Here is a 21,503-nt window from a genome sequence, read left to right on the forward strand (position 1 = left end):
CCTGCTATTTCTGCACTAACTTCCCTCAATGTCCTAGGGAATATCCTATCAGGACCTGGAGACTTATCCACTTTTATATTCTTCAAAAGTGTCCGTACCTCCTCTTCTTTAATCCTCCTAATTTCCATCACTACTCTACTTGTGCGGGGATCGCTGGTCGGCGCGGACCCGGTGGGCCGAAAGGGCCTGTTTCCGCGCTGTATCTCTAAACTAAACTAAACTAAAAGTGGTCAAGGCAATTGCAGCTGTGACATAAAAAAGACAACTGGAAAACGATTAACACTGGGAAAATAAAAACTGCTGTGTACATTTAATGAACGGTTCTGAAGTAGCAATAGTAACCTCTGAATGCAGTTAGGCAAGCTTAAAGTAGACACAAAATGCTGGAGTAACTCGGGTCGAGACCCTTCTTCAGACTCACGTTTCAGGTCGGCACCCTTCGTCAGACAAGCTTAAAGTAGATTAGCAATTAACAAATCCAGTTAGACGAAGAAGCCTATAACTATAACAGAAGATTATGTCAGAGATGTCGTTCATATTTATTTGTGTCCATTTGGGGCGGCACGGTGGCGCAGCGGTAGAGTTGCTGCCTTCCATCGCCAGAGACCCGGGTTCGATCCTGACTACGGGTGCTGTCTGTACGCTGTTTGTACATTCTCTCCGTGACCGCGCGGGTTTTCTCCAGGTGCTCTGGTTTCCTCCCACATTCCAAAGACGTGCCAGTTTGCAGGTTAAATGGCTTTGGTAAAATTGTAAATTGACCCTTGTGGGTAGGATAGTGCTAGTGTACGGGATAATCGCTGGTCGACACAGACCAAAAGGCCTGTTTCCACGCTATTTCTCTAACGTCTGATATGTTAACATCAGCCAGACAGAATGCCTAACAGAACAGGACAGGGAAGTCATGTTTAGTAAATTTAGCAGATGTTTTTGTTGTTATATTGAGTAAGAAAGATGAAATGGAACCAATTTACTCAAACCAAGTTACTAAATAATTTCTTATTTTTCTTGTATTTGTTTTCTGAATAAAATGAACGACTGGTTGAAATGAAGGAGCTGACTTTTCTAATTCGAGTTAGTGTTGCTAAAGAGTGGCACGGCGATGCTGCTGCCTCAGAAGGCCAGAGACTCAGGGTCGATACTCACCTTGAGTGCTGTCTGTGTGGAGTTTGCACGTTCTCCCTGTAACCTCATGGGTTTCCTCCGATGCTCCGGTTTCCTCTTACATCCCAAAGATATGGGGGTTTGAAGGTTAATTGGCCCTCTGTAAATTGGGGTATGGGGTGGATGTGAAAGTGAGATAACAGAACCAGTGAGACGGGTAATCGATAGTCATAAGGTCAGAAGTGATAGGAGATGTAGGCCATTTGGCCCATCGAGTCTGTCATTCAATCATGGCTGATCTATCTCTCCCTCCTAACCCCACTCTCCGGCATCTCCCCATAGCCTCTGACACCCATACTAATCAATAATCTATCTAACTCTGCCTTAAAAATATCCACTGACTTGGCCTCCACAGCCTTCTGTGGCAAAGAATTACACAGATTCACCACCCTCTGACGAAATAAATTCTTCCTCATCTCCTTCCTAAAAGAACGCCCTTTAATTCTGAGGCTACGACCTCTAGTCGTAGACTCTCCCACTAGTGGAAACGTCCTCTCCACATCCACATGGTCGGAATGAACTCGGTGGGCTGAAGGACCTGTTTCCATGCTGTATCTCAAAACTGTGAGAAGATTGAAGAGGAGTTGAGTGCTGCCTTCTGGGAACTGAGCCTCGGAACGGATTAGTTGTGCAATGTCAAAATGTTGCCTATAGAGTGGGCTCTCTCTCGCTTGAGTATGGCTCACTTGTGACTTCTAGTGGCAGTAACATGTACTGCAGCAATACAGCAGTGCATCTTGTCAGGAATTCAATATTTAGACAGTATTAAGAGACAGGCTACGATGGACATTGTTTTTAGGGATTGTTCAGTTTTTTAAAAGTTATCGTTTACTTTAGTTTAGAGACATGGCACGGAGGCAGGCCCTTTGGCCCACCGAGTCCGCGTCGACCAGCGATCACCCTGTACACTAACACTATCCTACACACACTAGGGACAATTTACAATTTTGCCGAAGCCGATTAACCTACAAACCTACAAGTGTAGACTACACTTCTATCCACCCTGCTTCCTGTAAAGACTCTATCCCCTGCTCCAAATGCCTCCGTCTACGCCGCATCTGTGCCCAGGATGAGGTGTTCCATACCAGGTCATCGGAGATTTCCTCATTCTTTAGGGAACGGGGGTTCTCCTCTTCCATTTTCGATGAGGCTCTCACTAAGGTCTCCTCAATATCCCGCAGCTCCACTCTTGCTCCCCCTCCCCCATTCGTAACAAGACAGAGTCCCCCTTGTCCTCACCTTCCACCCCATCAGCCGTCGCATACAGCATATAATCCTCCAACATTTTCGCCACCTCCAACGGGACCCCACTACTGGCCACATCTTCCCATCTCCACCCCTTTCTGCTTTCTGCTTTCCGCAGAGACCGTTCCCTCCGCAACTCCTGAGTCAACTCGTCCCTTCCCACCCAAACCACCCCCTCCCCAGGTACTTTACCCTGCAACCGCAGGAGATGCAACACCCATCCCTGTACCTCCCCCCTCAACTCTATCCAAGGACCCCAACAGTCTTTTCAGGTGAGGCAGAGGTTCACTTGCACCTCCTCCAACCTCATCTACTGTATATGCTGTTCCAGGTGTGGACTCCTAAATATCGGCGAGACCAAGCTCAGGCATGGCGATCGTTTTGCTGAACACCTCCGCTCGGTCCGCCTACACCTACCTGATCTCTCGGTTGCTCAACACTTTAACTCCCCCTCCCATTCCCACACTGACCTTTCTGTCCTGGGCCTCCTCCATTGACTGAGTTAGGCCCAGCACAAATTGGAGGAACAGCAACTCATATTTTGCTTGAGTAGCTTGTACTCCATAGGTGTGAACATTGACTTCTCTAACTTCAAGTAGCCCTTTCTCCATCCCCTCCCCATCCCAGTTCTCCCACCAGTCGTACTGTCTCCAACTAATTCCTATCTCAGTACCGCCCACTGCCCTGACATCAGTCTGAAAAAAGGTCTCAACGCAAAACGTCATCCATTCCTACTCTCCAGAGTTACTCCAGCATTTTGTGTCAACCTATAAACCTGCATGCCTTTAGAGTGCGGGAGGAAACCGGAGCACCCGGAAAAACCCACTTGGTCACGGGGCGAACGTACAAACTCTGTGCAGAGGCCACCTGTAGTCAGGATCGAACCCGCAAGGCACCAACTCTACCACTGCGCCAGTGTACAGCAGAGCATTTGTTTTCAACGCTATCTAATCAAATCAGATAATACCATATATATGACAATCAAGACAAACTCACCTGCAATAGGTAGAGCGAAGGGGAAGTTTGTGTGAAATATAGTTTGTGAGTAATATTTTGCTTGAGCTCCAGCAGTTTAAATGCAACCAAATGTAAACGGTAGAAAAAGGGATCACAGAGTGTGGCACGGTGGCACTGAGGTAGAGCCGCTGCCTTACAGCGCCAGAGACGCGAGTTCGATCCCGACTACGGGTGCTGTCTGTACAGTGTTCGTACGTTCTCCCCGTGACCGCATGGGTTTTCTCAGAGTTCTTCGGTTTCCTCCCACACTCCAAAGACGTATAGACTTGCAAGTTAATTGTCTTGGAATGAATGCAAATTGTCTCTCGTGTGTGCAGGATAGCGTTAATGTGGGGGGAACGCTGGTTGGCGTGCCGAAGGGCCTGTTTCCGCGCTGTATCTCTAAACATGAAACAAAAAGCTTTTAAATGCTCACTTTCAAAAAATCTTTACAGCCCTGATGATGTTGGCCAACTGGCTGAACAAATGCTTGGGTACAACCTCATCACAAAGCAAACCACCAAGGAAGGTGTCAAAGTTGGAAAGGTAAGAACGTGGACAATGAAAACAAGAAATAATTTGATGTTATTTATGAACCCCAAGTTAAATATTTTGTTAATATATTTGATAGGAACAGAGAACTGCAGACGCTGGTTAGTAAACAAGAAAACATAAAATACTGGAGTAACTCAGCAGGTCGGGCAGCATCTCTGGTGAACATGGATAGGTGACATTTCGGGTCGAGGCCCTTCCCAAACGTAAAAATGTAAAGTATCAGTCTGAAGAAGAGTCCCGACCTGAAATGTCACCTATCCATTTTCTTCAGATATACTGCATGACCCGCCGAGTTACTCCGGCACTTTGCGTCTAATTTAGCATCATGTCCTGCACAGTCATTGTGGGCCGAAGGGCCTGTTCCTGTGCTGTAATACTATGTTCTAAAAGTATCTTCTAGGATAATGTGTAAGAAGGGACCGCAGGTGCTGGTTTACACCAAAGATAGACACAAAGTGCTGAAGGCATTTTGCTAAATGCTGAATGGCGGCACGGTGGCGCAGCGGTAGAGTTGCTGCCTTACAGCGAATGCAGCGCCGGAGACTCAGGTTCGATCCTGACTACGGGCGCCGTCTGTACGGAGTTTGTACGTTCTCCCCGTGACCTGCGTAGGTTTTCTCCAAGATCTTCGGTTTCCTCCCACACTCCAAAGACGTACAGGTATGTAGGTTAATTGACTGGGTAAAATGTAAAAATTGTCCCTAGTGTGTGTAGGACAGTGTTAGTGTGCGGGGATCGCTGGGCGATGCGGACTCGGTGGGCCGAAGGGCCTGTTTCCGAGGGATAAACCTTCTTGAAGGCATCTTTCATGTAGCCCCATGAGGTTTTTACATGCACCTGAGTCGCTAAGTGGAGTAAAGTGCTCGAGTAAGTCAGGCAGCATCTCTGGAGTAAGTCTACTCTAAAACGTTCGATTGCATTGCTGTTGTAGTAACATGTCTCAAACTCTGCGTGTGAATTGAAGGTTATGGTGGCAGAAGCCCTGGACATTGCCAGAGAGACATATTTAGCCATACTGATGGACCGAGCCTACAATGGACCCATAATGGTTGGAAGCCCGCAGGGTGGAATGGACATTGAAGAAGTAGCAGCCACCAAACCGGAGTTGATATTTAAGGTATGCTATTAAGCTAAAGTGATTGTCGAAGCTATGTTAAGAAAATAACTGCAGATGCTGGTACAAATCGAAGGTATTTATTCACAAAATGCTGGAGTAACTCAGCAGGTCAGGCAGCATCTCGGGAGAGAAGGAATGGGTGACGTTTCGGGTCGAGACCCTTTTTCAGACACGACCCGAAAAGTCACCCATTCCTTCTCTCCTGAGATGCTGCCTGACCTGCTGAGTTACTCCAGCATTTTGTGAATAAATACCATCGAAGCTATGTTATATGTTTAGGAAGGATCTGCAGATGATGGTTTAAATCAAAGATAGACACAAAAAGCTGGAGTAACTCAGCGGGTCAGGCAGCATCTCCGGAGAAAAGGAATAGGTGACGTTTCGGGTCAACTATTGGGAAACGTCACCTATTCCTTTTCTCCAGAGATGCTGTCTGACTCGCTGAGTTACTCCAGCTTTTTGTGCCTCTCTATGTGATATGTTTCTCCACGCTGAAAACCAATTTGAACTGTGGTCAGTCATTATTGATTATTTTTCCCTCAAGAATTTTCAATCTTTTCACAATATTTATTTGTGCAATCGTCATGGTAATTAAACGAGAAAACTCAGGACATATTATCTTACCGACTTGATATCCCAAGGGCAGATTTAATACTTTAAAATATTTGCATGCTTCGGATTGCTATATTTTTTAAATTGGCAAGCAATTTATTTACATCCAAGTCCACCAGCAGTTTACAAACGTTAATTGCTTGGTGTGTGAAGTAGATGCAAGGAACTGCAGATGCCTGTTTACAACAAAAAAAAGACGCAAAGTGCTGGAGTAACTCAGCAGGTCAGGCAATATCTCTGGAGAACATGGATAGGTGACGTTTCGGGTCGGGACCCTTCTTCAGACTGATTGTAAGATTGGGGGAATGAAAGCTGGGGGAGAGGAGAGACAATAGACAATAGACAATAGGTGCAGGAGGAGGCCATTCGGCCCTTCGAACCAGCACCACCATTCAATGTGATCATGGCTGATCATTCTCAATCAGTACCCCGTTCCTGCCTTCTCCCCATACCTCCTGACTCCGCTATCCTTAAGAGCTCTATCCAGCTCTCTCTTGAATGCATTCAGAGACTTGGCCTCCACTGCCTTCTGAGGCAGAGAATTCCACAGATTTACAACTCTCTGACTGAAAAAGTTTTTCCTCATCTCCGTTCTAAATGGCGTACCCCTTATTCTTAAACTGTGGCCTCTGGTTCTGGACTCCCCCAACATTGGGAACATGTTTCCCGCCTCTAACGTGTCCAACCCCTTAATAATCTTATACGTTTCGATAAGATCCCCTCTCATCCTTCTAAATTCCAGTGTATACAAGCCTAGCCGCTCCAGTCTTTCAACATACGACAGTCCCGCCATTCCGGGAATTAACCTAGTAAATCTACGCTGCACGCCCTCAATAGCAAGAATATCCTTCATCAAATTTGGAGATCAAAACTGCACACAGTACTCCAGGTGCGGTCTCACTAGGGCCCTATACAACTGCAGAAGGACAAAGCATGGCAGGCGAAAGATATATACCTTTAGACGCCTGTGTCTGCCTACCACCAGCCACACTTTGTCCCAGCTTTTTCCCTTCACCCAGCCCGAACAAGGGTCCTGTCCTGAAACGTCACCTATCCATGTTCTCCAAAGATGCGTCTGACCTGCTGAGTTATTCCTGCGCTTTGTGTCTTTTTTTGTTTGGTGTTTGAAGTATATGTTTTTGGTTCTTCTTATTCAGGGTTCTGAAATATTTATTAACCTTATTTTACTTTACTGTGTTGATTTGCTTTCCAGGAGCCCATTGATATCTTTGAAGGGATTAGACAAGATCAGGCATTCCGAATGGCTGCCAATATAGGATTCAAAGGACCACAGCAACAAAAGGTAAAATTGAGGACAATGGTTTACAAATGTGTGGAAAGTGATTTATTATATTGATGAATGCGCTTCTCCTCAGATTAGAAATCAATTTATCTTATGAGGAGAGAGGGGAAGGAAGTCATCGTTGGGGCAAAATTCATTGAACTAGTTCCAAATAAATCGGTGGCTGAATCTTTGCCAAGGAAAATGTGGCCTCAAACATCCCTCGTAAATAGCAGACTATTATTTTTAAAGCACTGTACATTTTCAAATTTAGTAAAGTGAATAGGGTGGCACGGTGGCGCAGCGGTAGGGTTGCTGCCTTACAGAACCAGAGACCCTGGTTCGATCCTGATTACAGGTGATGTCTGTGCGGAGTTTGTATGTTCTCCCTGTGATCGTGTGGGTTTTCTGTGGTTGCTCCGGTTTCCTCCCACACTCCAAAGGCGTACAGGTTTGCAGGTTAATTGGCTGGAGTAAAATTGCAACACACGATGCCTCAGAAAAGCCACCAGCATCCACAAAGACTCTTCACACCCCTGCAACAGTCTGTTCGAACTCCTTCCATCGGGCAGACGATACAAGGCCTTCTACGCCCGCACCTCCAGACTCAGGAACAGCTTCATCCCCAGGGCCATAGCTGGTATGAACCGGTCCTGCTGAGCCGGATGGCCACAACGCATAGATCAACTTGCACTTTACCCTGTCTAAAAACTGTTCCAACTGTTTCGTTTCGTTGGGTTGCTGTTAATTACTTAAATTATTGCATCGTATGGGAGGCGCATTCCCAATCTCGTTGTACCCCTGGGTACAATGACAATAAAGATATATTGTATTGTATTGTATTGTATTGTGTATAGGATAGTGCTAGTGTACGGGGTGATTGCTGGTCGGTGTGAACTCGGTGGGATGAAGTGCTTGTTCCTGCCCAGGATCTCTAAAGTCTAAAGAATATTGTATAATCCTTTCATCCATATTTAGAACAAAATACAAATTATTTGCCACAGAAGGCAGTGGAGGCCAATTCATTGGATGTTTTCAAGAGAGAGTTAGATTTAGCTCAGGGCTAACGGAATCAAGGGATATGGGGAAAAAGAAGGAACGGGGTACTGATTTTGGATGATCAGCCATGATCATATTGAATGGCGGTGCTTGCTCGAAGGGCCGAATAGCCTACTCCTGCACCTATTTTCTATTTTTCTATGTTTCTATCACCTTGTAGTTCCACGCTCTTTACATCAAATAAACATTACTTCTTGTTGTCAGCTTTTACCTTCCTCAGGATCAGTATGCCACTTGTTTAATACTGGGTCAGGTGGCATCTCTGGAGTATACTTTTTCGGAACAGTCCCAGCCCAAAACATCGCTTATCCATGTTCTCCAGGGAATGGCACAAAGTGCTGAAGTAACTCAGCGAGTCAGGCAGCATCTCTGGAGAACACTTCCTCAGAATGGTCCCGATCCCAAATCGTCGTCTATCCACGATCTCCAGAGATGGGCACAAAGTGATGGGGTTACTCAGCGGGCCAGGCAGCATCTCTGGAGAACATGGACAGGTCGATTCTCCAGAAATTCCCCCGAGATGCTGCCTGACCCGCTGAATTACTCCAGCACTTTGCATCCTTTTTTTAGTAAACCATCTTCTGCAGTTCCCGTTGTCAAATACTCTTGGTTACTTCAAATAACGATGCCCGAATCACGTTCCCAAAAGTTACTGCGTGAAAATATAACGTCGAGATCGACCTTAGAGATGGAAGGCAAATATGCTGTTGGATTTTTTACACAGATTACAGAGCAGTTGCCCAAAGCAGTGCAAAAGAGTGCAGCATTTTAAATTGGCCGAACCCGGCTATCTGTGGTTGTGAGTTTCAAAGGAAACTGTAACCATTCGAGTGTGCAAACACTCGAGGTAGGTTGTGCCGTCAGTCCCAGGGCATGCTGAGCAACAGATGCTGGACCATCTGTTTCACCATCTCCGTCATGGACTCCATGTGGGGTTCAACAAGAGAGCCCACTCATGCTGGGAGTCTGAGAATCACAGCAAGCAACCAGTCCATTCCATTTTACATCTGTCAGACCTGGCGTGGGGACAATGATCCATCCAAGTCAATGAGCATTCCTTGCCCTGTACAGTAGATAGGAAAATAAAAATGTTTGTTTTACTAATATTATTTTAATCATTGCGTTTATTTTTATTTGTTAAAATGTTAATTTATATTTTAAATTTTTTTTTTAGATTTAGAGATACAGCGTGGAAACAGGCCCTTCGGCCCACCGAGTCCGCGCCGCCCAGCGATCCCCGCACATTAACATTATCCTACACACACTAGGGACATTTTTTTTTACATATTACCCAGTCGATTAACCTACATACCTGTACGTCTTTGGAGTGTGGGAGGAAACCAAAGAACTCGGAGGAAACCCACGCAGGTCACGGGGAGAACGTACAAACTCCGTACAGACGGCGCCCGTAGTCAGGATCGAACCTGAGTCTCCGGCGCTGCATTCGCTGTAAGGCAGCAACTCTACCGCTGCGCCACCGTGCCGCTACCGTTAATTTACATTAAGGAGTTGTAAATGATTTTAAACTCGGAGAATTAAAAAAATCTTTTGCAGAAGGCTTTGATGACGGACCACTCAGCCATCTATCTATCGCTGAAGAAGGGTCTCGGCCCGAAACGTCACCCGTTCTTTTTCTCCAGAGATGCTGCCTGACCTGCTGAGTTACTCCAGCACTTTGTGCCTGTCACTTGCCAAGCTGTGTCCCCTCCCCTCTCCTGCACATGCCAATTAAATGCGGCACGGTGGCGCAGCGGTAGAGTTGCAGCCTTACAGCGCTTGCGGTGCTGGAGGCCCGGGTTCGATCCCGACTACGGGTGCTTGTCTGTACGGAGTTTGTACGTTCTCCCCACAACCGCGTGGGTTTTCCCCGAGATCTTCAGTTTCTTCCCACACTCCAAAGGCATACGGTTTGTAGGTTAATTGACTTGACACAATTGTAAATTGTCCCTCGTGTGTGTAGGATAGTGTTGATGTGCGGGCATCGCTGGTCGGTGCGGACTCGGTGGGCCGAAGGGCCTGTTTCTGCACTATATCTCTAAACGAAACTAAACTAAACTAAAACTACTAAATAGTTCAGTGTCACATCCCAGTCATTTATTTCAGTGATTTTTTAATTAGATCACTTGCAGTCAGAGATGGACAAAAATATTGAAATAAAAATAATCCAGTGTTTGTTGAGTGACCTAATTTCAAGGGTAGTAATAAAATTGACCGTAGTTACCACTCCCAAAGACAGAAAGGAATATTTTATAGAAGAATGTAGAAACAAGGAACTGCAGATGCTGGTTCACAAAATAAAAGGCACAAAGTGCTGGAGTAACAGCGGGTCAGGCAGCATCTCTGGAGAACACGGACAGGTGAGGCTTCGGGTGGGGGCCCTTCTTCATAAGGTGATAAGTGATAGGAGCAGAATTAGGCCATTCGGCCCATCGTCTACTCCGCCATTCAATCATGGCTGAACTATCTCTCCCTCCTAACCCCATTCTCCTGCCTTCTCCCCATAACCCCTGACATCCAGACTAATCAAGAATCTATCTATCTCTGGCTTAAAAGTATCCACTGACTTGGCTCCACAGCCTTTTGTGGCAAAGAATTCCACAGATTCACCACCCTCCGACTAAAGAAATTCCTCCTCATCTCCGTCCGAAAGGAGCCTCCTTTAATTCTGAGGCTGTGACCTCTGGTCCTAGACTCTCCCACCAGTGGAAACATCCTCTCCACATCCAGTCTATCCAAGCCTTTCACGTTTCTTATGACCTGAAGAATGGTCCTGACCCAAAACGTCACCCATTCATATTCTCCAGAGATGCTGCCTGACCGGCTGAGTTACTGTCCTTCAGCACTTTAAGTCCTTTAGTGACATTGTAACATGCTGCTTCTAATAGGTCCATACCTTTTTACAAAATAGCAGGAAATGAAGTTCAAGTGAACACATTATAAGAGGAGCATTAATGGGCAATAATACTGCATTGCAGGTGGCTGGAGAGTGAAATCATTATATGAGCCGCATGTTGGGTTTTAACTACGTCCAGCAAGCTTATGTTTATTGAGATATGAGGAACTGCAAACGCTGGTTTACAAAAAAGACACAAAGTGCTGGAGTAACTCAGCTGGTCAGGCAGCATCTCTGGGGAACATGAAGAGGTGACGTTTCGGGTTGGGACCCTTCCACAGGAATATATATTAAGTAAATTGAAGAACTATACATTTTATCCCTCTGTTTTCTCCATGAAAGAATAGTTTAGATTTCCAATTATACAAATAAATTTTAGCAGAAACACGATCTGTAACATAATCAGCATAATTTCAAACTCTTCTGAATGATTCCCTATTGTGCTTGAAGTTTTATGTTTAAATATTTTAGCAACAGAGAAACATAAATAATAGGTGCAGGAGGAGGCCATTCGGCCCTTCGAGCCAGCACCGCCATTCATTGTGATCATGGCTGATCATCCACAATCAGTAACCCGTGCCTGCCTTCTCTCCATAACCCTTGATTCCGCTAGCCCCAAGAGCTCTATCAAACTCGATTTTGATTGAGATTATCAATACGCATTTGCTCTCAATGGACTGTGTTAATATTGGAACCTGTTCTTGATGTTATGAAGCTAATGTTCACCTTTGCACTAGTAACACTCCTATTTGTAAAAACTATTCAGTCCACCTTTCTGATAAATGAAGCAGAGATAAATGGGGGTGCTTTTCACTTTGTTAGATTTGTTTATATGTGAAAAATGCATCCAAACAGGATTGCTCAATGTGATAGAAATTATCTGCATTGTTATATTTTGAGTAGATTGTAAGCCATCATCAAAACACAAAGTCTAGGAAGAACTCAGTGAGTCAGGCAGCACCTTTTAGTTTAGTCTGGAGATACAGCGCGGAAACAGGCCCTTCGGCTCACCGAGTCGGCACCAACCAGCGATCCGCGCACATTAACGCTATCCTACACACACGAGGGACAATTACATCCAAGCCATTACATCAACCTACAAACCTGCATGTCTTTGGAGTGTGGGAGGAAACCGGAGCTCCCAGAGAAAACCCACGCAGGTCACGGGGAGAACGTACAAAATCCGTACAGGTGACATTTCGGGTTTGGACCCTTCCTGATTGTCAGCAGAGGGAGAAAGTTGGTAAAGATTGGTGGGGATAGGACAAAGGCAGGCACGTGATAGGTTGACACAGACGAGGGGTGTTTGATTAGCAGACGTGTCACTTGCCAGGCTTTGTCTTGCACCTGCCCCTCTTTACCAGCTTTCTCCCCACTACTACAATCAGAATGATGAAGGGGCCCGCCCTGAATGGTCACCTGTCCGTATCCTCCACTGACGTTGTCGGACCCGCTGAGTTCCTCCAGTGCCCTGTGATTTGCTCAAGATTCCAGCATCTGCAGTTCCTTCTGTCTCCATAAACGACCGTCACATTGAAATGGTTAGATGCCGGAGTAATGTTTCCTCTCTTTCTCCTGTACAATATCTGAGGCGACACGGCGGCGCAGCGGTAGAGTTGCTGCCTCACAGCGCCAGAGACCCGGGTTCGATCCTGACTACGGGTGCTGTCTGTACGGAGTTTGTACGTCCTCCCCGTGACCGCGTGGGTTTTCTCCCGGTGCTCCGGTTTCCTCCCACATTCGAACGGCGTAAAGGTTTGTAGGTTAATTGGCTTCTGTAAATTGTAAATTATCCCTAGTACTTAGGGTAGTGTACGGGGATCGTTGGTCGGCGTGGAATTGGTGGGCCGAAGGGCTTGTTTCCTCACTGTATCTTCAAAGTCTAAATTAAAGTGAAAGTCTAGTACATTCACCACTTTCTAAGTGAATTATTTTTCTTTAAACAGGCTGCAGAACAGATTCAGAAACTATATTCCTTGTTTTTGAAAGTTGATGCAACACAGCTGGAAGTGAATCCTTTTGGTGAAACCACAGATGGCCAAGGTAAAGTTAGAAAGAGATGGATGCGTGCTTCTAGCTTTTGTTTATGTGTTAAAAGAATCAATCGGTGAAGAAACGCAAGCTCGGCGATCGGTTCGCTCAACACCTGCGCTCGGTCCGCGTTAACCAATCTGATCTGAGCACGTCAACTCCCCCTCCCACTCCCAGTCTGACCTTTCTATGCCTCTTCCAGTGCCATAGTGAGGCCCACCGGAAATTGGAGGAACAGCACCTCATATTTCGCCTGGGCAGCTTGCAGCCCAGTGGTATGAACATTGACTTCTCCAACTTTAGATAGTTCCTCTGTCCCTCTCTTCCCCTCCCCTTCCCAGATCTCCCTCTATCTTCCTGTCTCCACCTATATCCTTCCTTTGTCCCACCCCCCTGACATCAGTCTGAAGGAGGGTCTCGACCCGAAACGTCGCCCATTCCTTCTCTCCTGAGATGCTGCCTGACCTGCTGAGTTACTTCAGCATTTTGTGAATAAATACCTTCGATTTGTACCAGCATCTGCAGTTGTTTTCTTATACTCACAAACAATGGTTCATTTGTGCTCAAAACATAATTTCGGCATTAAATAACGAATAGGAAGAAACTGCTAGTTTAAACCGAAGATAGAAGAAAAAATGTTGGAGTAACTCAGCGGGACAGGCAGCATCCCTGGAGGGAAGGAATGGATGAAGTTTAGGATGGAGACCCTTGTTCAGACTAGTCAGGGAAAAGGGAAACGAGAGATATAGACGATGATGTAGAGTGATGAAGAACAAATAATTATGTGAATGATATGCAAAAAATGAACAACGATAAAGGAAACAGGCCATTGTTGGCTGTTTGCTGGGGGAAAACGAGAGCTGGGATGAATCTTCTGTTGACTGAGCGAATATCCTGAGCGGTGTACTTCCTCTCCACTGACTTTGTAATTGTGAGATAAGAACACACGACCTCCAGGCAAGGATATTCAGTTCTTTAATACTCACAGTGGAGTAAATCAGATTTATCAGCCTTGTTCCGATAAAGAAATAAACCACGAGCTATCACTGGGCTTGCTATTCTTTGCTGAAAGGAGAAATAACTGCTGGGAACTGTATAATTGCTTTTGATACAGCTGTTCTCTGCATAAGTCATGTGAAGGCTATGGATTTCAAAATGCTTATCCAATACTATTTTCCTTATCAGAAAACATAAAATCATCTCTACAGCACTGTGTAGGAAGGAACTGCAGATGCTGGTTTAAAAACGAAGATACACACAAAATGCTGGAGTAACTCAGCGGGACAGGCAGCATCTCTGGAAAGAAGGGATGGGTGACTTTTCGGGTCGGGTCTGAAGAAGGGTCTCGACCAGAAACGTCGCCCATTCCTTCTCTCCAGAGATGCTGCCTGGCCCGCTGAGTTACTCCAGCATTTTGTATCTATTTTCGGTTTGAACCAACATCTGCAGTTCCTTCCGACATATGCGATACAAATGGTCTGTCAAGGAACCTGGTGCTTTTCAGACAATCCTTTTTTGAGCTTTTTTATCCCTCCTCACATGTTTTCTATGAATATTTTCGTATTGGAAATGGGTGTTGAATAAAGCATTTCAGGGTGGGTAGGAGGTGTGTGGTGTTTTGTAACATAGGGCTTGTGAATCATGGCAATAAACACATTTACTCGGGTCAGGCAAGGAGGTAGTGACCTTTCTTCTGTGACCGCCCCCCTCGCTCAATCAACATTTATGCCAAAGATAGACCAAAATTTTGATTAGTGCAGGAGTCAGGGGTTATGGGGAGAAGGCGGGAGAATGGGGTTGGGAAGGAATGATAGATCGGCCATGGTTGAATGGCGGAGTAGACTTGATGGACCAAATGGCCTACTTCTGCTCCGATCACTTATGAACAAAACGCTGGAGTAACTCGGCGTGTCAGGCAGCATCTCTGGAGAAATGGAATCGGCAACATTTTGGGTCGGAAGCATTCTTCTGACTTCAGTCCCACCCGAAATGTTGCCTATTCCTTTTTTCCAGAGATGCTGCTTGACCCACTGAGTTACTCCAATAGTTTGTGTCCATCTTCAGTATAAACCAGCATCTACAGTTCCTTCCTAAACATTTATTCCGTCTCTCTCAATTATTGGTACTCAATACACTACTTACTGTACACTGCAAGGGCCAGGAACGGAGCGGGTAAGATCATCCCTGACCCCTCTCACCCTGGCCACAAACTCTCTGAAGCACTTCCCTCTGGAAGGCGACTCCGGACAGTCAAAGCTGCCACAGCCAGACATAAAAACAGCTTTTTTTTCCACGAGCAGTAGCTCAACTCAATAACCAAAGGTCTGTAGCCCCTTTTGCTCTGGTATTTTATTTCATTCACATCTTTAAATTATAAATTTTTTATTCTTAATTGTTTACTGTACGTCGTGTTGTTACTTGCGAGCAAAGCACCAAGGCAAATTCCTTGTATGTATACATACTTGGCTAATAACATTTATTCAATTCAATTCAATTAAATTAAATTCAATTCAATTCATCATCTCCCTCTCTCGCCCCATTCCCTCATTCTCACTATCTCCTTCCCTCCATCTCTCACATCGGCTCTCCCCTCCTCCCTCTCCCTTTCTCCCTTCACACTTGCGGATGCCCCCATCCAGATCTGCCATTTCCCCTCAACTCCCTTCCTTGCCCTTTGTCTCCTCCTTTCCCGTTCACCCATCCCTCTCCATCTCTCTCCACATCCTCTGCCCCATCCCTCCCTGACACCCAGCCCATCTCCCTCCCTCACTCTGCCCTCGAGTGGACAATTTCGACAAGTATACAAATCTTTAACATTTACAATTAAAAATAAAATAATTCCCAAAATGGTTATTGTGAACTGTTCTGAATATCAGCCTTAAAAATAAATATCTTGGGGTGGGGGAAATTCATACAATCAGGAATCTTATCTCTAAAAACTTTGAGTTTCAGGTTTTTTTTTTGCTTTTATGATATTTGAACAAATGCTGAATCCTTAAACAGTTTATATATTTTTAAATGAAGACTTAACTTGCATTGTTTGCAACTGTATGAAAAGAAAAGTTTGCTATTTGGGCGGCACTGTGACGCAATGGTGGAGTCGCTGCCTTACAGCACCAGAGACCCGGGTTTGATCCTGACTGCGGGTGCTGTCTGTACGGAGTTTGTACGTTCTCCCCGTGTCCCTCTGGATCGCCGTGCTCGGGTTTCCTCCCACATTCCAAAGACGTGCAGGTTTGTGGGTTGATTGGCTTCTGTAAATTGTCCCAAGTGTGTGGGATAGAACGAGTAGTTTACGGGTGATGAATGGTCGGCACGGACTCGGTGGGCTGAAGGGCCTGTTTCAACGCTGTATCTCCAAACTAAGCTATACCAATTTAATAGTTCCGCTGTGCAGATTCACGATGGCCACCCTGTTGATCGGAACCACTGCTCTGAGAAGATGGTTTTTATCTGTATCTTCCATGTGTTTCCCATGCTGTGATAATGAGTGAATTAGCCGATGACTTGCTATTTTGTGGATTTTATAATAATGAACTGTGCATCATCATTCAAACTGGAAATTGAGCAAATGGAGGAGACTTTAAAGCAATTGGAAAGCATTTTAAACCCTTAAAAGATAATAGCAATTGTCCAAAGTGAAACAGGTAAGCCTATGCTGGGGAATGTTGCAGGCTGCTGGGAATGTGAGTCCCAGTGGTGTCAGTTTTTGCAGAACCAGAGAGAAATGAAGACAGCTCTACTTTTGGCTTGCAGGAGATGCGAGTGTTGCTTACGGGAAATATCCCCAGACCATTGACAAGGCAATGGTTCGTTAACCTGCAGGGCCACCACTGACCCTCCGGAACCTTTCTTCACCCCTTATTTCCCTTGAAATTCTTTGCCACAGAAGGCTGTGGAGGCCAAGTCAGTGGATATATTTAAAGCAGAGATAGATAGGTTCTTGATTGGTAAGGGTGTCAGAGGGTGGGGAGAAGGCAGGAGAATGGGGTTAGGAGGGGAGAGATAGAACAGCCGTGATTGAATGGTGGAGTAGACTTGATGGGCCAAATGGACTAATTCTACTATCACTTATGACCTTTGGTTCCAGAGTCTTGTCCGATTATCTGTTTTGCTGGACCAACAGAGGTCATGGCCAGAGAGATACAGCACGGAAACAAGCCCTTCGGTCCAACTTGCCCATGCCGACCAATATGCCCCATCCACTCTAGCCATGATCTCGTACACCTCTATAAGATCACTCCTTATCCTCCTGCTCGCCAAGGAGTGAAGTCCATGCCTGCCCAACCTCCACCTGGAGTTCAGGCCCTCCAGTTCTAGGAACATCCTTTTAAATGTTCTCTACACTCCTTCCAGCTTAACAGCATCCTTCCTAAAGTGGGGCGACCGAAGCTGAAACAATATTCCAACTGCGGCCTCACCAATGCCTTGTACAACTCTTGACATGTTCCCAAATGCAGGAAACATGTTCCCAATGTTGGGGGAGTCCAGAACCAGGGGCCACAGTTTAAGAATAAGGGGCAGGCCATTTAGAACCGAGATGAGGAAAAACTTTTTCAGTTAGAGAGTTGTAAATCTGTGGAATTCTCTGCCTCAGAAGGCAGTGGAGGCCAATTCTCTGAATGCTTTCAAGAGCGAGCTAGATAGAGCTCTTAAGGATAGCGGAGTCAGGGGATATGGGGAGAAGGCAGGAACGGGGTACTGATTGAGAATGATCAGCCACGATCACATTGAATGGTGGTGCTGGCTCGAAGGGCCGAATGGCCTACTCCTGCACCTATTGTCTATTGTCTATAACATAACATCCCAATTTCCATTAGTTAACTTCCTTCCCGGTTGCCAATTGTGTTTAGATATTGCAATGATATCCAAACGGGGCCTACTTTTGAAGAAAGATTATTATTATACAAAATTGACCAGAATCTGGAGAGGGGTGTGTTTCCAAAGCCCTCTGTGGTCTTTCAATAGAAATCATCCTTGCTTGTTTTTCTCTTGTATAGTTGATGTGCACTACCAGGTTTGGCAGTGGGTGCTTTGAAAATGCTGCAGGTCGCTGGTTGAGTTGCTGTTCAGCATTACCAGTGTTGCCTTTTCAATATAATATTTCTACCCATCAGTGCCAGAGAGCCTCTCCTCATGTGCCTGTTTTCCCAAATGAAGTTAAAATTAACGCCTTGCACATGAAGTTGTTTTACGAAAACAATCACATCTACGCACCTGCGATTGATGTAAATAACAATTGAATACTTTTGGCCTGGAAAGGAAATGCAGTATCAAAAGTCACATTCCAAATAAATCGGATTATTTTGTATTAGATTGAGAATATTCTTCGCAACACAGAGAAAAAGAAAATCGAGTTCATGAAAAAGAAAACAGAATCATTCTAAAGTCTCACAGGTCGAAGTGAGTTAATGGTTTTCCTATGTGTTATTAATGTATCAATAACTTCAGTCTGAAGAAGGGTCTCAACCCGAAACGTCACCCATTCCTTCTCTTCCGAGACGCTGCCTGACCTGTTGAGTAACTCCAGCATTTTGTGAATAAATACCTTTATTAATGTATCAATGATTATATCGGAGTTCCATCATTAGCAGAAGTATTCCTTGTCTGGGTACAGGGCCACACGGTGGCGCAGCGGTAGAGTTGCTGCCTCACAGCGCCAGAGACCCAGGTTCGATCCTGACTATGGGTGCTGTCTGTGCGGAGTTTGCATGTTCTCCCTGTGACCGCGTGGGTTTTCTCAAGGTGCTCTGGTTTCCACCCACATTCCAAAGACGTGCGGGTTTGTAGGTTAATCATCCTCTGTAAATTGTCCCCAGCATGCAGGATGATAAAGTGGGATAATATAGAAATAGTGCATGAGTGATCAATTGTCAGCATGGATTAGGTGAGCCCAAGGGCCTGTTTCCACACTGTATCTCTAAAAACTAAAACTGGAACAAATTTATTTCATTTTGCAACTGATTCACCTTCTGCGGTTCCTGATTTTACTCTTCACTAGCCTTGTTCCAGTCTTAAGAATATAGTCTGAAGAAGGGTCTCGACCCGAAACGTCACCCATTCATTCTCTCCAGAGATGCTGCCTGTCCCGCTGAGTTGCTCCAGCATTTTGTGTCTACCTTAAGAATATATACATTTGTTCTGGGTTCCCCTGTTGAGTTCCTTACTTTACCGAGTAAATACTCCCCAAACATTTAAAATTAAGAAATACAAGCCACAGTTTTGTAACTTGCCTTCTTTATTTAATCCTTTAAGACCTGGCATTGTGATAAACCTGTACGAAGCCAAGTCCAATAAAAGGCTGTTAAAATGGGGACAATAAAAAAACCCAGACATTCACAAAAGGTGTAAAAGCAGAAAATGCAGGAAAAGCTTCTGTGGTCAGGCATCACCTGTGGAGAAAGAACAAAAATTAACATAATAAGGGGATCAAAGGTTATGAGGAGAAGGCAGGAGAAAGGGATTGAGAGGGAAAATAGACCAGCCCACGATTGAATGGCAGAACAGACTGAAAGAGCAAATGGCCTAATACTAATCCTAAGTCTTCTGGTCCTATCTATATGGAAATAATTTCTGAATCTAGATAGTATTGGAAAATTACAGCTTTTGCAACTACCTTTTTTACTCTTACTTTTTTTGTTATTCCCTGGAATGGAAAACGCTTTATTTTGCATTATCAACTAATTTTTCCCTCCAAGATCTTTCTTTTTACTTATTAACGTGATACAAGTTGCTCTTTAAATACCTTTTTTTTCACATTTCTTTGTAATGCAATTACGGGTCTGCCTTCAATTGGCCCACTTTCCTGTTAACTGTGCAGGAAGGAACTGCAGATGCTGGTTTACACCAAAGATAGACACAAAATGCTGGAGTAACCCAGCGGGACAGGCAGCGTCTCTGGAGAGAAGGAATGGGTGCCATTTCGGGTCGAGACCCTTCTTCAGACTGAGAGTCAGGTCCGAGAGTCAGGTGCTGGAGGAACTCAGCAAGTCAGGCAGCATCTATGGAGGGAATTGATTGGCAATGTTTCTGTCGGGACACTTTCCTGTCTATTCCCTCCACAGGTGCTGCCTGATCTGCTGAGTTGTAAGATCATAGGTGATAGGAGCAGAATTAGGCCATTCGACCCATCGTCTACTCTGCCATTCAATCATGGCTGACCTATCTATCTCTTCCTCCTAACCCCATTCTCCTGCCTTCTCCCCATAACCCTCGACACCCATACTAAATAAGAATCTATCTATCTCTGCCGTAAAAATATCCATTGACTTGGCCTCCACAGTCTTCTGTGGCAAAGAATTCCACAGCTTCACCGCCCTCTGACTAAAGAAATTCCTCTTCATCTCCTTCCTAAGGGAACGTACCTTAATTCTGAGGATATGACCTCTGGCCCTAGACTCTCCCATTAGTGGAAACATCCTCTCCACATCCACTCTGTCCAAGCCTTTCACTTATTCTGTGTTTTTCTAACACTTTGTGTTTTGATCGTGTCAGCATTTGTAACTCCTTGTGCCTACCACTTTCTTCCTCTTAGTCACTTTCTTTGATGTTGAGTCCACGTGTTCTATCTTCTCTTCTCTTCCTTTGCGCATTGTATTGTAGTTGAATTTCCCTTTCTACCTACAGCCGTGTAGGCTTTAGTTTTGTGTAGGAAGGAACTGCAGATGCTGCTTTAAACCGAAGATAGACACAAAAAGCTGGAGTAACTCAGCAGGACAGGCAGCACCTCTGGAGAGAAAGAATGGGTGACGTTTCGGGTCGAGATCCTTCTTCAGACTGGGTTTTTGTTTTAGTTTTGTTTTGATGCAGTCTCTTGCCTCGTTTATTTTGGTCGTTTAAGGGCACGTATGAATTGTAAGGTGCGTGGTCAAACGCATTTAGTTGGAAGTGGTATTCTGGAATGAAATATCTAAATTACTTTGGGTTCATATTATTTTCAATTTTTCTTGTAGCCGTGCTGAAGTATAAAATGTTGTTTTTCTCGCGCTCAGAGAAACAGTGATCTTTCAAAAATTGCCAACAGCCAGAATTATATTTTACAGGAAATTATTGTTGGAAGTATTGAGATTAATCTACATGTTGCATTACAGTGACTTTGACCACTCGTGTAGCAAATCAATTTTGAAATTTAAAATTGAATCTGGTATTTAATTTAATGGTGACCTCTCTTCTGCCCTGCAGTATTTGTTAGTTAGAGGAAATGCACAAAATTCTTCACACATTATATAGTTTTGATTGGAGAGGAATACAAATAAAGCTTACTAATTTTATGTGTTCATTTTCAGTCAATTAAATGAAAGGAACTCGTTGGCCTTAATCTGTCGATAGTTAATTCTGTATGATTTTTAGTTTTGACAGAATTGAAATCCTTATCACCTTATTTCTGCTTTTGCAGTTAAGGAATTCTTATAATTAATTACATTTATTGATTGTATTAGTGAACCTCTTAGACAGATCTTCACATGTCCAATCCAGTTTGAAATTAGGTTCTTCACGCTGGTGGTCGTACTAGAAAAGGGATTGGATTATTATTGTCACGTGTAGCAAGT

General features: G+C 44.7%; 1 protein-coding gene across 1 annotated transcript in view; it reads left to right on the top strand.

Annotated features, from left to right (window-relative positions):
- Positions 1-21,503, top strand: part of suclg2 (succinate-CoA ligase GDP-forming subunit beta) — a 271,539-nt gene that overhangs the window by 172,943 nt on the left and 77,093 nt on the right. The window contains exons 4-7 of the mRNA XM_078414531.1: positions 3,861-3,951; positions 4,925-5,077; positions 6,903-6,992; positions 12,870-12,966. Of these exons, the coding sequence (XP_078270657.1) occupies positions 3,861-3,951; positions 4,925-5,077; positions 6,903-6,992; positions 12,870-12,966 (431 nt within the window). The remainder of the gene's footprint in view (positions 1-3,860; positions 3,952-4,924; positions 5,078-6,902; positions 6,993-12,869; positions 12,967-21,503) is intronic.

The sequence above is a fragment of the Rhinoraja longicauda genome, chromosome 17 (genome assembly GCF_053455715.1).
Source record: "Rhinoraja longicauda isolate Sanriku21f chromosome 17, sRhiLon1.1, whole genome shotgun sequence".
Lineage (NCBI taxonomy): Eukaryota > Metazoa > Chordata > Chondrichthyes > Rajiformes > Arhynchobatidae > Rhinoraja > Rhinoraja longicauda.